This window comes from Mirounga leonina, unplaced genomic scaffold, assembly GCF_011800145.1.
Source record: "Mirounga leonina isolate KUSES-001 unplaced genomic scaffold, KU_Mleo_1.0 Mir_150, whole genome shotgun sequence".
Taxonomy (NCBI): Eukaryota; Metazoa; Chordata; class Mammalia; order Carnivora; family Phocidae; genus Mirounga; species Mirounga leonina.
Window position 1 is genome coordinate 28,333,891 of NW_023270374.1, and position 18,315 is coordinate 28,352,205.

Here is an 18,315-nt window from a genome sequence, read left to right on the forward strand (position 1 = left end):
TGAGCCACCCAGGCACCCCAACACCATCCCTCTTTGTGTAGAGCTCTATTACTATACTTATTCTACAGTTGACTCTTGAACAACATGGGTTTGAACTGTGTGGGTCACTTAACATGCAGATTCTTTTTGATAATAGTATAGTACTGTAAATGTATTTTCCTTATGATTTTAACATTTAAAAATATTTTTAACTTAATTGTAAGAATACGGTATATAATACATATAGCATACAAAGTATGTGTTAATCAACTATTTAGGATATTGGTAAGGCTTCCAGTCTTACAGGCTATTAGTAATTAAATATTTGAAAGGGAGTCAAAAATTATACATGGATCTTTGACAGCGGGCGGTGAGGTGTGTGTGTGGAGATGCCGGTGTCCCTAATCCCTGGTGTTGTTCAAGGAACAACTGTAGTAATGGGTTACAATTATTATATCTCGAGCACAGGTACTATGTATGGCTGGTTTATTTTTATATCCCTGGCACCTAGTTAAGGGCCAGGAATATGATAGGCAGCTATTAACAGTTTTGACTTAGTGAAAGTACCATAAAAGAAGAAAAAAAAAAGAAAAACAAGTAGGAATATTATCTCTTTTTAAAAAAGATTTTATTTATTTATTTATCAGAGAGACAGAGAGAGCACAAGCAGGGGGAGCGGCAGGCAGAGGGAGAAGCAGGCTTCCTGCTGAGCAAGGAGCCCGATGTGGGACTTGATCCCAGGACCCTGAGATCATGACCTGAGCTGAAGGCAGATGCTCAACCGACTGAGCTACCCAGGCACCCCAGGAATATTACGTTCTTTAAAAAATCTGATTTAATGTAATCTAACTACATAAAAATCTTAATTAGGAAAGAACTTTAAGTTGTGAGTCCCATCTGGAGAAATACGCCTGAAAGCACTCCTAAGAGTGCTTTCCTTAATTCAGTATCATAATTTGCTTCACAAATTCATTCCAAGGACTTGAAGTCATCCTGTTTCTTTATGTGTCTAAGGCATTTTTTGAATTGAGGTGAAAGTCACCAAACATAATCATTTTATTTTGAAGATTCATTATTTTGATACAAAAAATAAACCCTTCAACTTATAAAGAGTGTCACTTGTTTTCATATCACAGAGCAAGCTTACAGAATAGGAATCTGTTACCAGCTTCAAGAATATCACAAATGCTTTAGGAAAAGTCATTGCTATTTGGATTCAAACAAACATCAGTGTGGAAGGAGTAACTAATTATCTCCCTCTCCTGATTTTTCCATAATTTTACAAAATCATCACTAGGAAAGCTAATAGTTGGGATGTCACATAATTATGCCAGAATCTGGTAAGAGCAGTGAAACCAGCCATGTGAATCCAGTTGCATGACCTTTTATTGTCCTTCTCTCCTGTTTCTGGAGTAGGAAGGCTCTACTTTATAGCCCTGTGGGCCAGCAATACTCTAGAGTTATAATGTGTAGGTTCCTTCTGGTTATACTTGTAAAAGAAGCCACGGAATTCTTGAGGGTCTGACATGTAGAAAGGAGCAAGCTAGGAGGCAGACTGCTGACCTGGATTTACTTAGATGGAAAACATTTATGTGAGCAGTCCAGTTGATAGGCTGTTAACATTGAAATAACCAAGGCTCGGGGCGCCTGGGTGGCTCAGTCGGCCAAGCGTCCAACTCTTTTGTTGTTGTTGTTGTTGTATATATATAGTTTATTTTATTTTTTTTATTATGTTATGTTAATCACCATACATTACATCATTAGTTTTTGATGTAGTGTTCCATGATTGTTTGCATATAACACCCAGTGCTCCATGCAGAACGTGCCCTCTTTGATACCCATCACCAGGCTAACCCATCCTCCCACCCCCTCCCCTCTAGAAACCTGTTTGTTTCTCAGAGTCCATAGTCTCTCACGGTTCATCTCCCCCTCCGATTTCCCCCGCTAAGCGTCCAACTCTTGATGTCAGCTCAGGTCACTAGGGTTGTGAGATCGAGCCCCACATCAGGCTCAGCGCTGGGCATGGATTCTCTCTCTCCCTCTGCCCCTCCCCACCCCCAAAGAAATAATCAAGCCAGTACTGGTCAACAAGTTCAGTCAGCCGATCAGGATACCATCCCTAGACCTTTAAGTGACACATTTGAAGTTCCCATAGTAAAGTTGCAGCTCCATCAGCTGTGATTTATCTTCTTTGATTTTAATGCCCATCAGTCTTTACCAGCCGTAGCAGCCACTGACTGGTAAAGCTTTGCCACAAAGTCTGGCTCACTGACCTCCAGCTGCCTGACAAATTCATTGCGCTCCTGCTCAGCCCAACTTCAAAACCACTGATCCCAAAGACGTAGCTGGCACTCAAAGATACAGGGTTGTCGGTTTGCTCCAGACACACTAAGCTGCTCCAGCCCTTCCAGCAGTGGCTGTAATTTTCCTGGCACTGCCTTAGCTACCAGGTCCTGTAGGCAACCAGTGAAGAATACACTCATCTCCTGGGAAGTGATGTAAGACATTGGGGGAGGGGAAAAGTTAGTAATACTGTCTGGTACTGAGGGTAAGGGAGAAGGGAAGGATAATGGCATCAAAGAGGAAGATGATTCCAGTGGCATCCTCCCCTTTCCTCTCACAGGGAACCCGGAGACCATCACAAAAGTGCTTAAATTCCAACTGTTGTCGCCGCTTCCATGGTTCCTGAAAATCCTAAGCAGGGCCAGCCCCTCATTTTATTTTTTAAAATAATCATTTTAAAGTGTCATTTAGTAAATTCACATTATACAACCACTATCTACATCAAGTTCTAAAATGTTTTTATCCCCTCAAAAGAAAACCCTGTATTCAAGCAGTCACTCTCCAATCTCTTCCTAGCCCCTGGAAACCACCAGAACGTTAACTTTTAAGTTACACTACGGTATTTAAAAGACATAAAACAGGTTATTTAAGAAGGTATAGGTTGTAGATGGCTGCAGAATTGTTTCTAGTCACACAAATACACTGTCTTTCAATATCTCAGAAACGCCAATGTTTTATTAGCTATTTTATGTACACTGATATTGTCTTAAAAATTGATAAAAACATACCCAGAGCTTCTGATATAGTCAATGTACAAATGCTCATGTATATTTTCCACATTAATAAAGAAGATGAAAATGACACAATAGTTACAGCTACATAAAAATATATACAAGGACTTCAGACAAATTTGATGTTATTTGGCTTACAACATGTGTAGATACTACACAAAAAATGAGGATGTAATTTTCAGAAAAGTAAAATGTGACCAAAATCACTTTTCTTAAAATTTAAAAATAAAATTCCTGACAATAGCAATTACAAATTTACAGCCAAATCTTAGACTAACTCAAATCAGCCAGGGTTAGATATAAGTTAAACATTTTGTATTTAAAAAAATAACGTTTGCAGTTTAAAAAACATACATTTCATAACTTTCTCAAAATTAATTAAGAATGGTTTATTCATGTCTTTCCAGATTCTGGAAACACATTAAAAAAAGTGAATATTGAACAGCTGATTCTTTGGAAAGCTGCACCCAAGTACCCCTTTTATTAGGCTGTGACATCAGCTAAGAAGGCTTAGGGATGGAAGGCAAGGAGCATAGTAATGCATGGGCTCAGGCGCAAATCTGCTTATGCTCAAGGAGAGAAAGGGCATGAAAAGGGAGCTAGACAACCCAGAATGGTGGTGGCACCTGGATGTGGAGTTGCCAGAGTGGGTCAGAGATGGGCTAGTGTGTCATCCTTTGGCCCAGGTGCTATGGGAGCCAAACCCTACTCAATATACATATATAATTTTTAAGTAATCTCTATGCCCAACATGGGGCTCGAACTCATGACCCCGAGATCAAGAGTCTCATGTTCTACCAGCCAGATTGCCCCTCTACTCAATATTAAATTAAGAACAGAGATTTCTCAAAGGATGCTTACCAAAAACAGATTATTTACCTTCATATTACAAAGTGCAGAAGGAGACATTTGATTTTTAAAAGTGAGCTAAAAAATTATGAGGTATCTCCTTACTTCATCTTAAAAACTAAACCAAGGAATAGTCATTTAAAAGATTCTATAACTATTAAAATGTTTAAAAGGCACTTGAAATATTGCTTTCCAATCCAACTCAAAATACACTGTCAACTACATTTTGGATAAATGTAAAAAAAAAAAAAAACCCATATAATTTTGGTGCAATTTTTCATGTAACTCAGTGATACTTTCCATCTACAGGGCTGAAAACCCCCAACTTTCTGCCATCTGAAAGTGCTTTTATGATAGAAACAGGAAGGGTGTTAATGATTTGCTCTCTCACTGACAACATCCTGTAGTCGTTTAAGCAAAACATCATCATTTTCTTGACAGAGGCGTTTGGCAGGGGATTCTGCATCACCATCTATGGCTATTGCTCGCTTCTTGGTTCTCTGTTCACCCTGCCTTATCATATTGTTGATATCTTTCAAACTCTGCAAAAATAGAGGACACGTGTGAGTAAAAGGGGACAAAAAGAGGAAACAGCAGCAAAGAACTAAGCTAACTGCTTTTTCCTGCACTCTATCCAAAGCTCAACAATAAGGTAGAGATTATTTTAAGATTTAAAAAAATTTTTTAAGTAATCTCTACACCCAACATGGGACGTGAACTCACAACGAGATCAAGAGTCACATGCTCCACTGACTGAGTTAGCCAGGTGCCCTAGAGATTATTTTTTGAATCTAGGCCAACCTAATAAGGATGATTAGAACTCATCTCCTCATGGCTTTAAAAATTGGATTTACCTTATAGCAGTAGTTCTCAAAGTAGACACTGGGCCAGACATACAAGTTTCTAGGAACTTCTCAGGAATGCAAACTCTCAAGCCTCACCCTCACACCTACTGAATCAGATACTCTGGGAACGGGGTTGAGCAATCTATGTTTAATAAAGCCCTCCAGGTGATTCTAAGCTTCCTTAAGGTTTGAGATCCTCCTCCTAGAGCATGCTTTTTAAGCTTTAATGTTCTTATTAATCATCTGTGGATCTTGTTAAAATGCAGATCCAGTAGGGCTGGCATGAGGCTTGAAATCCTGCATTTTTAACATGCTCCCAGGTGACACTGATGTTGCTGGTCTATAAACTACATTCTGAGTAGCAAGGCCTTAGAGAAGTGGTTCTTGAAAGCTGTGGATCACAATGGTCTAGTGAACCTGACTGCCAGAGCTTTGGGATTCAGTAGGTCTCTCGGACAGATATGTGTTCAACAAGCACCCCAGGTGATTCTGATCTATGATTTTGAAATCACTGCCTGAGAAGTCAATTGGTCTCCTCTTTGATTTCATGGAAGAATCTCTTCTAAACATCCTTGCAGGAAATCAACTTCTATGAAGAGGAAATGCAAGTCTGTGAGGTATTATATCTTAGGTTGGCTTCTGGAGACATACTGAACATATCTGCTTGATAGCTCTTCAAATATCTGAAAACAACAATCATGTAACTGTCACATTTTTATCACTGTATGGAAATTAAGATGGGGATAACCACAGAACGGTTTGTGTAAATAAGAGAAGGCCTCTATTTTCAGGCTTTTCACTATCCCATTCACCAAACGAACTTTCACTTTGAAGGCCTTTCTTTAAAGTTAATATCCCTTGTGTCTGACCACTTACAGGTGCTGCCTTATTTGTCCCTTCTCAAGATCATGCTTAAGCGGGAGACACATTGAACTCTTGCAGTGAACTTCCCTAATATCATAACAATAGTAATGGATTAAACTGTATCAACTGAACACACTGCTCTTGATCACTGGAGACTTGCCACAGTAACAGTTCATATTTATTAGTAGTAACTCTGCAGACAAAGAGCAAGATTAAAGATTACTAACTGGTAATCTGAAATCCAATTTTTAACACATGTACATAGGTTGTTTTGGAGTAAGTCTGTATGTACCTTACCTTAGAAGGGCTGCCATTGAACCTGTATAGCAGAGCACTCCTGGGTGTAAGGCCTGACCCATTCTTATGTGGGGAAACATAAATGGAGTGTTGCTGGGAAATACGGCGTGGTGAGCCTGGTTGTTGCTTAATATGTGGAAAAGGAGAGAGAGGTGGAGCTTCCATCTGAAATAACCAAAAGTACATTTTTGTAAGGTAAGTTTCTTTTTTTGAATCCCACCATATTTTTATTCTTTTTTTTTTTTTTTTAAGTAGGCTCCATGCCCAACATGGAGCTTGAACTCCCAAACCCCAAATCAAGAGTTGCATCCTCTACCAAATGAGCCAGCCAGGCACCCCCATATTTTTATTCTTTTTTTAAAAAAATGGTATGTGTTACTTTTTTAAAAAGACTTTATTTATTTGAATGAGAGAGAGAGAGCATGGGTGGGGTGAAGGGCAGAGGGAGAAGCAGACTCCCCACTGAGCAGGGAGCCTGATGCGGGGCTCGATCCTGGGACTCCTGGATCATGACCTGAGCAGAAGGCAGATGCTTAACCGACTGAGCTACCCAGGTGCCCTCCATATTTTTATTCTTATTGGCATTTCTTAGTTAGGTGTCAGCTATACTTTAAGAGTTTATTTATGGCTGAAAAAAACAAAGATAGTCCATTACCCCCTTGTTTTTCAACAATTACTAAGAGATAAACTAAAATTTATTTCCCTGCATCTTTTAGGAACTCCTGAAGAATTCTGAGACACCCAGAAGTGGTAAGCTAGCAGCACAGGAACCTCTTGTTCACAGAAAGCAGAGACAAAGTAATCAATGTCCTAACACAATAATAATCTCTCTCTCTACACACACACACACACACACACACACTATAACCAAGCAGGAGCAGAGGGAAAAAAAGAGAGACAGAACTCTATGAGCCAGGAGGATGAGTCCAACATGGAACAAATCTGTTAATGAAAGGGTTAAGACTTTATATTGAAATGCAAATGATTTAGCAATAGAGTTAGGGGAGCAGGTATTACACTTTCCTTTAATATTCTGTACAATGTTTCCATTCTAGGAATAAATGGAGATGGCTCCTTAATTAATAATTTCATTCATCATCTTCACTTGAAGCTAATAAAACTTTTTTTTTTTTTTAAGTAGGCTCCATGCCCAGCGTGGAGCCCAATGTGGGACCTGAACTCACAACCCTGAGATCAAGACCTGAGCTGAAATCAAGAGACACTTTAACTGAGTCACCTAGGCACCCCTAATAAAACTAGTTCCAATTTTGCTAATGACAGACATAGTCATGATAGGGGAGGTGGAACCAATGGAATTGAACGAGCAGTCACGGCCTTTGTGAACAGTCACAGACCACATTCCTTGAAAGGGACAAGGATGGAAATGTAAAGAGAGACACAAATACACATATATGGCTACCAGCTAGATGCAGTTTCTACTAGGTCCCTCTACAACTAATGTCTACTCTCGTGGGAACCAACCTCAGCTTATACACTGGTAATACTTTCACAGGCTTTCTGGTACTTCTGAATCTGCACAAAAATGTCTTAGTGTTGCCTCTATTAATGATTCAGGCCTATTTATTTCCTTTTCTCTTTATCTTGAGAAAAACAGTTATCTCATATATAAATATAACAAAAGAAATCAAAAACAGAAAAATTGGGCGCCTGGGTGGCTCAGTTGGTTAAGCGACTGCCTTCGGCTCAGGTCATGATCCTGGAGTCCCGGGATCGAGTCCCGCGTTGGGCTCCCTGCTCAGCGGGGAGTCTGCTTCTCCCCCTGACCCTCCCCACTCTCATGCTCTCTCTATCTCATTCTCTCTCGCAAATAAATAAATAAAATCTTTAAAAAAAAAACAAAAAAAAAACAAAAAAAATTACCAGAATTGATTTCATTTTTCCATATTCTCATCTAGTACTTGCCCATATGTTAACATAATTTCCAGCAACATAATCACAGTATGGATAAAATTTCCATGATTTCCACTGATCTGTGTTGTATCAATGCCTTAATCATTCTCTAATTACCAGCATTTTTTTCCTCCTATATAATGTCATCAGTGGCATTTTGCCTCTGAAACGCTTATCTAGGAAACTCACAATACTCCAACTATGACTATAAATATTCATATAGTAAAATATAAAACGTACCACATGGTCCTGATTTGACAAGTCGTATTTCAGTGCAAACGACTTCACTCTTCCTACATATATTGTATTATAAAATTTGATGAGATCACCTCTTTCCTCTTTCACTGGTCCACTGGAACAGTCAGGTGTTTTTGTAGCATCTTCCAAGTCTATTAAAAGAATTCAGTGTTATGACAGATGTACATTAATATATAAAGTGGTGACTTGAATTACAACTCTCTCTACAACATAAAAAAAACCAAGTTAACACAAATCTTTATGTAAAGCAATTAATGTTTTTATTTTTGTTTTATTTTATTTTACTTTTTAAAAGATTTTATTAGAGAGAGAGAGACAGTGAGAGATGGAACACAAGCAGGGGGAGTGGGAGAGGGAGAAGCAGGCTTCCCGCCGAGCAGAGAGCCTGATGTGGGGCTCGATCCCAGGACCCCAGGATCATGACCTGAGCCGAAGGCAGACACTTAACGACTGAGCCACCCAGGAGCCCCAGCAACTGTTTTTAGAAAAGGTTCAGAAATCCATCTATATTATGTATAAATTAAATTGGAATCTTGAGAAATGCAAATATGTAAACTTAGGCTACTACTCTTTTTCTCTAGATATTACTTCAGCAAGAATGTTTTCACAATCATATTTTTTTTTTTTTTAAGATTTTTTATTTATTTCTTTGACAGAGAGAGACACAGCGAAAAAGGGAACACAAGCAGGGGGAGTGGGAGAGGGAAAAGCAGGCCTCCCGTGGAGCAGGGAGCCTGATGCAGGGCTTGATCCCAGGACCCTGAGATCATGACCTGAGCCGAAGGCCAACGTTTAATGACTGAGCCACCCAGGCGCCCCAACACAATCATACCTTTTTGAGCTCACTGTCACTGGTGGCTGGGGGGGCACTAGCCCTGGGTTGGGATTTAGCTAAACTGAGCTCCAGAGTATGGGTGGCAGTGGCAAATCATGAGCTTTGGGTAACAAAAGGCCTGCAGATATTCATAATGGCTCTTTGAGAAAGGTGGAAAGACTCTAAGAAGGTAAAGCATACCTTCACAGGTGAAGGAAGAAGCAAGATAAATCGCTTGTTTTATTTTTCTGCAAATACAAGGCAGGTAACAAGTGTTCTAAGAGCCTTATTTTCCCCAAGCACAACAGGAAGCTTGGTGCTCAGTTTATAGTTAGTGTCCTCAGTTATAAAATGATAGCTTGCCTTGAGGTGCTTTCCTATTTACTGTGTAACTCTGGGATAGCTTGTTGCACCATGCAGAACTTTAACCTACTCTTTCTTTGGGAAGAGTATTACAAACCATTGTCTACTTGAACATGTAAGAATCATCTGCTTATAGGAGCTAAGGAAACCACTGACAATTAAAAATAATTCAGCATAGGGGTGGGTGGGTGGCTCAGTTGAGCGTCTGCCTATGCTCAGGTCATGATTCTGGGGTCCTGGAATTGAGCCCTGCAACAGGCTCCCTGCTCAGTGGGGAGTTGGCCTCTACCTCTGCCCCTCCCCCTCCCCATGATCTCTCTCTCTCTCTCTCTCTCTCACAAATAAATAAAACCTTAAAAAAATAAATAAAAATAATTCAACGTACGAAAAAAAGTTCTCATTCTGAATATACTGGCCTGCAGACACTGCAGACAAAGGATAAAAGCATCCTTTCATCCAGGGAAAACCAGAAAACTCAAACATGGTCCAAGGGCCAAGCAGCCCCAGGGAACTACAGGGGTCTTAGTCACAATTTGGATGTCTTGGGCACTCTTGTTTTTTTTATTAATTTTTATTTATGTTTTTAAAGATTTATTTGAGAGGGAGCGTATGTGTGCACGAGTGGCAGGAAGGGGAGGAGAGGGAGAGCATCTCAAGCAGACTCCCTGCTGAGTGAGGAGCCCGATGTGGGGCTCTATCCCATGACCCTGAGATCACGACCTGAGCCGAAATCAGGAGTTGGACCCTTAATTGACCGAGCCACCCAGGCATCATTTGCTTTCTTTTTTTTTTTTAAGTTTATTTATTTTTAGCAATCTCTACACCCAGTGTGGGGCTGGAACTCACAATCCTGAGATCAAGACTCTCATGCTCTTTCTACTGAGCCAGCCAGGCACCCCCTTGGTATTTTTAAAAAATTAAATTAAATTATTATTATTATTTAAGTAGTTTGTTTATTTAAGCGAGAGAGAGTGCATGAGACAGAGCATGTGTGTGAGAGAGAGAGAGAGAGCACAAAAAGCCGGGGGGGAGGGGCAGAGAGAGAAGCAGGCTCCCCGCCAAGCAGGGAGCCCAATGCGGGACTTGATCCCAGAACCCAGGGATCATCACCAGGCGCCCAATTATTATTATTTTTTAAGTAAGCTCTATGCCCAACATATGGCTTGAGCTCATGACCCCAAGACCAAGCCACATGCTCTACCAACTGAGCCAGCCAGTTGCCTCTCTTGCTATTTTGAAGGTGGGAAAAAGCTATGCGGTCAAGTAAGTTAAGGAAATGCTGCATATTATACCCTCCTCTTAGAAATTCAGAGTCCATGTTAGTTAGGCTCTGAGAAGGGGCACCTGGGTGGCTCAGTCAGTTAAGCGTCTGCCTTTGGCACAGGTCATGACCCAGGGTCCTGGGATCGAGCCCCACGTCAGGCTCCCTGCTTAGCAGGGAGCCTGCTTTTCCCTCTCCTCCCTGGCTCGTGCTCTCTCTTGCTATCTCTGTCTCTCTCTTTCTCAAATAAATAAAATCTTTAAAAAAAGGCTCTGAAAAGTTCTGCAGTTGGAAAAAAACACATATTCATTTTAATTCCATGCTTCTCAAATTTTTTATGCATAGTCCCCCTTCCCTGTAACACCTACTACCATCTTTTTTTTTTTTTTTTAATTTTAACCTACTACCATCCTAAATTAACACTATTCCAAGGCACACTGGCTTGGTAACGGCAGTTGTAGATTATCCTTACTACATGGATCAGGTTCCATGCTCAGTGCGGAGTCCGCTTGTCCCTCTCCCTCTGCTCCTCCCTTTGCTCTCTCTCTTAAAAAAAATGTCTCACATTGTGGAATTCAATAAATCATGGTACACGTGATACCCATGTACACATAGGTATACAATAAGTAATGGAAAGATGAGACAAGGAAAAGATGGGCAGAAGAGGCATTTTCACAACTTATCAACATGAATAATCACCATTTGATTTTCCTTTCTTTGAAAAACATTTACTAGTGCCTCAAGTCTTAGCATGGTGGTAACAACAGGGTGGCAGCTTTGCTGGTGGTGGCAGAATACGTATTAATGAACAAGATATTTCCTTAATTGTCACCCCAGGCAGATCACTGACACTGATCACTGATTACTTTCCATGTAATTCAGATTTATTTTAAAAATTTATTAAGAGCCTTTTATGTGTCTTACTGATGTATGTAAGTAGACTATGAAACTTCTAAAACACAACTAATAGGTGACAAATTAATGGTTTTAATTTACAACCTCTTTGGAGGGAGGCACCTGACCCATATTTATCTCAAACTTGTTTCTTCCCAAATGCATTCACATATGCATTATCCATCCCACCCTCATCATTGACTCCATGTTGTCTGACACCCACTGCATTATGTACAATGTAATCAAAGGTATATTACAGGGACGCCTGGGAGGCTCAGTCTATTAAGCGTCTACCTTCGGCTCAGGTCATGATCCCAAGGTCCTGGGATCGAGTCCCGCGTTGGGCTCTGCTCAGCAGGGAGCCTGCAGCTCCCCCTGCTTTTGTGCTCTCTTTCTTACTCTGACATTTAAATAAATAAAATCTTAAAGAAAAGGTATATTACATATAGAATATTAAATTGGGCAACTTACCACAATCTGTCATTTCAAAATCACCATTTACGTTTTTATTGTATGCCACAACTTCTCTTGGAATACTTTTCAACAGTACACTTCTATAGACCTATACGTCAGATTGGGAAAAAAGGACTGCTAAGTCACAAAGAGGCACAGGTTAAGCAAAACCAAAATAAGAAGAACAAAATAGGATGCCAGTGAAAAACTATTTGTATGGGTGATAATCAAGGATAAAATGTTATTGGCCTGGTAAATGCAGATTACAACAAATGTCTTAGTAGAGGGGATATGGAAGCAGAGCCTATTACCTAAACCATGCCATTGTTGGAGTTTACAAAATAGAAGACTTGAGTAAGTAGCAACTAAATAAACACTGATGAGCAGGTTTCGCCAAATAAAAGCAACTTCAAATATCTGAGCTTGTTCTTCCTTTTTAATTCCTTACATGAGAATCATTTGATCTCATTAAGGCTTGTTTTCCTGCTCTCATCTCATTTCCATCTCCTTTCAGAGGGCCACAGGAAAATGTTTCCATTCCTTCCCCTAAATTCCTTCCTACCTCCAATATAGCTGAAAGGCATGATGCATTCCTGGGCATCCTATGCGTACTGGTATTGAAAGGATATTTAGGAAGCTCTGGCTTGGTCCATTTTGGATCCACACTAACTTCACCTTAATGATCTTTGGGGATAGGGCGCCTGGGTGGCTCAGTTGGTTAAGCGACTGCCTTCGGCTCAGGTCGTGATCCTGGAGTCCTGGGATCGAGTCCCACATCGGGCTCCCTGCTCAGCGGGGGGTCTGCTTCTCCCTCTGACCTTCTTCCCTCTTGTGCTCTCTGTCTCTCATTCTCTCTCTCTCAAATAAATAAAATCTTTAAAAAAAAAAAAATGATCTTTGGGGATAATCTGGACCTCTCTAGGCTCTGTTCCTGAGGGATTTTTCTGAAGGGTCCAGAAACTCTTAGCCTGTCATAGGATATAATAAATGCCTGTACCTGGCTCTTCTAATGTCTGTATTACTGTCACTGTATTTTGGGGCTTAGGTAAAGAAGTGAAACTAGGGGCACCTGGGTGGCTCAGTCGTTAAGTGTCTGCCTTCGGCTCAGATCATGATCCCAGGGTCCTGGGATCGAGCCCTGCATCAGGCTCCCTGCTCGGCAGGAAGTCTGCTTCTCCCTCTCCCACTCCCCCTGCTTGTGTTCCCTCTCTTGCTGTCCCTCTCTGTCAAAAAATAAATAAAATCTTAAAAAAAAAAAAAAAGTGAAACTATATGTGGGGCTCTCTTAGAAGAGGGTGTGACTACCAGTACTTGAGCATGGGATATCTGAGCAGCCACATCTCTCTTCCTAAGATGGCAGATCACCAAGGCCAGAAAAGAGGCCATTATGCTCCCTAGAGCATAGCAACCAGGCTCTTTAGTGGCCAAAGCCTTAAGATAGCCTAATCTTGGTTCTTCAGCTACAGTAATAATATGGAGATAACAGTCATTAAATACTTACTATGTGCCAGGCCAACAGACTAATATTATATTTCCATGACTGAAAGGTTGTATAGGATTCTCACCATGTCTATTATAAAACAACATTATCAAAATGTTCGGTATCTATTTAAAAATGAAAACGTTAAGATTCTTAGTAGATGGCAAAAGAAGCTGGACTTAAGTTAATAAATCCTCAAGTTTCACTAGATTTAAACATCATTAGGGAATCAAGTCTCATACAATTAGAGAATATTATTATTATATATATTTTTAATAAAAGTAGGCTCCATGCCCTATGTGGGGCTTGAACTCACAACCCTGAGATCAAGAGTCACATGCTCTACTGACTGAATCAGCCAGGTGGCCCTCATCAGATTTTTTTGACAAATGTCCCCATTTAACAAATGAACAAATGGAATAGGAGAACATGTGAGAAGTATATGCAAATATATGGATGAGTCAGAAACAGCCAATTTCCTGGCTTTTACTGAACTGTCTTTAGAGTTTAATGGTATGCATTAAACCAAAAAATCTAAAGTATAGTAAAGCTATAAAAGAAGTTTACCATTTGTATGACTTGTCAACAGAGAAACAGTACAAATCTATTTTTGGACAGGAGGAAAAATAATGTAACTCACATGACTATTAGCCTGGGGCTGATTCCTATAACTTTTCATTATTTCTTGAAAAGTTCTTTCTTCTTTTGTTACCTAAGGAAAATAAAAACTGCATTTATAAATTGCTCTTAAAAGAAAAATGGCTGTGAACAAAAACTTCAATTATAGGCTGGCATTGAGTGCAACCTTGCAGAAAGCCATTAACCCCAGGCCGGTCCATGACTAAAAACCACTACCATTTATGATTTTTACTAGCTTTAAAGTTCAAGCTTTATGGCCTGTGGGGACTCAGCTAATAGTTTCATTAATCAAAAGCACTGATATTGCTATGGTATAACTCTACTGAAAATGCACTTCTTTTTATAAAAAGAATGATACAAGAAAACTCAGATCTGTTGCATACCCTGCAGTCTCTGATGTTATTAGCTTTTAAAGTACTTATTTAAAAGTAAGTTAACTAGACACTAAAGGACAGAAAATGTCTGGTAGTGATTCGCAAGAAAACGGAGCAGTTATTATAGGTTGAGGTTTTAACATTTTAGGACAGATTACAGGGTTTCTAATGCTTAGACAGAAAAGTTACAGTGATGGCCAAAAGGAAGAAAATGGATTAGTGATCCACAAAGGTAAACTTTATAATAACAAATAGGCCAGAAAGGATATTAAAGTTTATTCCTTCCCTCTGCTTCACTAAAGTCCATTAGCACTAAACCTGTTCTCTATAATGATGGGCTAGAAATGGCAAAGCCTGAACTCTGATAGTTCTCTGGAAAACACAAGTGATTAGTTAATAACATTTATTGATATCTATTTTGTATAGAGATTTAAAAAGGCATTGTGAGAGGTGAGTCAAAAAGGAGTTTGAAAACATGTTTTCTGCCTCAAAAACTTTAAAAATTAGGTCTTAATTATGTACACCTACTAGGATTGCCAGTGTGGCCAATATGGTCCAGACCAAAGTTATAAGTGATTGTTTCAGATATATCAGAAATTTAAAAAACAAGTTAGATATGTTATTTTATGATTGAAAACATACGTTGTAGCAACTGGAATGTAAAATGCTCTTCTGCAGTGGTGCAACAAATCACTAGAGAACAATATGTTATAGAAGCTATTTTTTGAATTATAAATTCATTAAATTACGAAATAGGAAATCCTAGGTTGCCATTTATTAATTGTATAACTTCAACAAATTACTTTCAGCTCTAGGCTTAGGTTACCAGCCTACAATATAATGATCATTTTACTGTAAAGTACTGGATGAGAGGTATCACAGGGATGGGAATGGAAATGGTATTGTTCACAGGAATAATATGGAGAGCCACATACTACAAATGGTCTCTAAGACCTTTTATTTATAACCAATGTATTCTTATGATGTGGGAAAGCTGATTATTACAAAATGAAATGGAGAGTTCAGAGAATAGATGTAGTAGCTGGAGTTTACTAATTAACAATGGTGGGCAGTGTTGGCGTATAGCATTTAAGGCAAAATAACAAGTGCAACAGATTTTCACTTCATGCTTCAAAAATGGGTAACTAGGACAAAGAGCTTCCCCAGCTTATACATTACCTTTGCCATGATGTAAAAGGCACAAAGAAGCAGCTGATCCAAATGTCTGTCTTTCATTAGATCAGGGCAGTGAACTAAAGTGAATTCAAAACACGTCCATATCTTCCTTCGTAACTCATTTGAAACATCCAGTTTTAAACATAAATCACGTAAGCGTACACTTGCCAAATGATAGACCTAAGATGGAAGGTAGTACATTGATGCAAAAAAAAATAGTAAATAATTTCTCTAATTTATCTCTTACCATGAACATGGGCTTTCAGGCCAAGATTAACAAACACCTAGGCTGTTGATAAATGTTATGTAAAATTACATAAAATTTCTGTTCTATAGTACTAGTTCACTGCCATGGCAGAAGACTGTATATTATTATTATTTTTAAAATAATTTTTAAAAGATTTTATTTATTTTGTCAGAGAGAGAGAGAAAGAGTGAGCACAAGCAGGGGGAGCAGCAGGCAGAGGGAGAGGGAGACATAGGCTCCCCGCTGAGCAGGGAGCCTGATGCAGGACTAGAACCCAGGACCCTGAGATCTTGACCTGAGCCGAGGGCAGACACTTAACCAACTAAGCCACCCAGGCATCCCAGAAGACTGTAGATTAAAACAAAATTCTCTTTAGAAAACCATCTTAAAAATTCTTTTGGAAAAGATGTCTTCTATGCTGTCATCTGTGTAAAGTAAGAAACACTAAAATGCAGGATTTACTTGCATCATGACCAATATGAACACGTAATTTTTCAAGTGTTCAGAAATCCCCCCCACCTTTTTTTGTTCAGATAAAATTGCTAGAGAGTCTAAAATGTCAGATAATAGGGGTGCCTGGCTGGCTCAGTTGGTGGAGCATGCAACTCTTGATCTCGGTGTTGTGGGTTCAAGCCCCAAGTTGGGTGTAGAGATTACTTAAAATAAAATCTTAAAAAAAAAATAAAGTCAGATAATCAAGAGCTAAAATGTTTCAAGAATGAGTCAGAAAGCAAAACCATGGGGCACCTGGGTGGCTCAGTCAGTTAAGCATCTGTCTTTGGCTCAGGTCATGATCCCAGGGTCCTGGGATTGAGCCCTGCATCACATAGGGCTCCCTGCTCAGTGGGGAGCCTGCTTCTCCCTCTCCCTCTTCCAATCCCCCTGCTTGTGTGCTCGCTCTGTCAAATAAATAAATAAAATCTTAAAGAAAAAGAAACAAAACAAAAAAAGCAAACCTTTTAAAAAACTTCCCCTATATGGGGCCCCTGGGTGGCTCAGTCCTTAAGTGTCTACCTTTGGCTCGGGTCATGATCCCAGGGGCCTGGGATTGAGCCCCGCATCGGGCTCCCTGCTCAGCGGGAAGCCTGCTTCTCCCTCTCCCACTCCCCCTGCTTCTGTTCCCTCTCGCACTGTGTCTCTGTCAAATAAATAAAAAATCTTTAACCCCTCCCCCCAAAACATTTCCCCTATATTTTACATTGTTTTCACGAGCTCATAAATGGAACACTGAAGTAAATGAGATACCAGGTTTTTTGTTTTTGTTGTTTCTAAGTACATCAGGGTAAATTCAGTTCAATGCCATGAACCTTTCATTTTTACAATCTTTATATGAACTGATACTAAAGCAAATGACCTGAAGGTCCTGCAAGATTCTAAAATGGTTTCCAATCATCCAAGAAGCATTATGTTTTACTGTTTTAAAAATTGGTACCCTGCTGTAGTATTCCTAAATCACACTATTCTGTTTGAACTAAGTCTTTAAATTTAAATGTTCAGGGAAAAATAATGAAGAAAGAGTCAGGCATCCCTTATATAAAAGTATCTTTGGCAGGAAAATAATCCACAGTTTAAAAACAAATGTAAGCTATCCAATACACTAATCTGATAGAAAGACGAGTGGTTGACTCCAAAGCCACAAGTCATTCATTTTATAGCAAACTCATTTTCTGTATCCTATCCCTTTATTTCTGGCCCAGCTGGCCAAGAGATAAACAGAATCCATTTGGGTCAGAGCAGTGGGAAAGAGGCTAGAACTTTATATTTGTGATAGAAAATGAAAGATACAGTCCTAGTTAAAAAAGATTAAAAATAATATGTAATTAAACAATAGTTAGGTATCTTTTACAGAGTTGATCCAATGCGTTAAAGAAATATACTCTTGAAGTATTCTGATTCTAACAAAAAATTCACAGAAAATTCTATTCAGGCACAGAACACCAGCATCACACTGAATTCAGCATAGATAATAGCTGCAGTTTACTCAGGGAATGGTTATTTTGAATTCATTATAGACACGGGCACTTACGCTCTTTATAGATATAGACCTCCTATTCTCTTTTAGGATGAAATTTTTCTAGATTCTAATCTATATCAAGTAGGTTTCATTTATTTATAAAGATTTTATTTATTTATTTGAGAGAGAGAGAGAGAACTCACGCACGCTCACACGCACAAGCAGGGGGAGCGGCAGGCAGAAGGAGAAGCAGGCTCCTGGCTGAGCAAGGAGCCTAATGCGGGACTCAATCCCAGGACCCTGGGATCATGACCTGAGTGGAAGGCAGATGCTTAACTGACTGAGCCACCCAGGCGCCCCATCAAGTAAGCTACATTTAAATGGAAAGAAAAAAAAAAGATCCTGAAGTAGATTCAGAATTAAAAATTCAGAACTAAAGCTTTATTTTTGTCAATCTTAGATTATCAAAATTTGTCATTCTGAAAATTAAAAATATGGAATAAATGGGAAAAAAGCTGCATTTTGAAACTCTGTTTTTAAAACAGGCCTTAGAAAGGCACAAAGGGGAAGTAGGATTTGGGAA

The 18,315-nt window shown here is 39.4% G+C and overlaps 1 protein-coding gene and 1 pseudogene across 5 annotated transcripts in view; both read right to left on the reverse strand.

Annotated features, from left to right (window-relative positions):
• Positions 1 to 1,986: 1,986 nt before the first annotated feature.
• Positions 1,987 to 2,799, reverse strand: LOC118011457 (annotated as a pseudogene).
• Positions 2,800 to 2,969: 170 nt separating this feature from the next.
• Positions 2,970 to 18,315, reverse strand: part of RBL1 (RB transcriptional corepressor like 1) — a 59,987-nt gene continuing 44,641 nt past the window's right edge. Inside the window, exons 17-22 of one of the 5 annotated variants that reach the window (XM_035006272.1) lie at positions 15,535 to 15,711; positions 13,983 to 14,054; positions 11,881 to 11,971; positions 8,060 to 8,208; positions 5,909 to 6,073; positions 2,970 to 4,444 (exon numbers count right to left, since the gene is read on the reverse strand). In XM_035006272.1, coding sequence (XP_034862163.1) covers positions 4,274 to 4,444; positions 5,909 to 6,073; positions 8,060 to 8,208; positions 11,881 to 11,971; positions 13,983 to 14,054; positions 15,535 to 15,711 — 825 coding nt within the window. In that variant the 3' untranslated portion in view covers positions 2,970 to 4,273. Of the gene's footprint in view, positions 5,805 to 5,908; positions 6,074 to 8,059; positions 8,209 to 11,880; positions 11,972 to 13,114; positions 13,468 to 13,982; positions 14,055 to 15,534; positions 15,712 to 18,315 lie in introns of those variants that run through there. The other 4 variants (XM_035006273.1, XM_035006274.1, XM_035006277.1 and 1 more) reach the window with 4 other exon arrangements.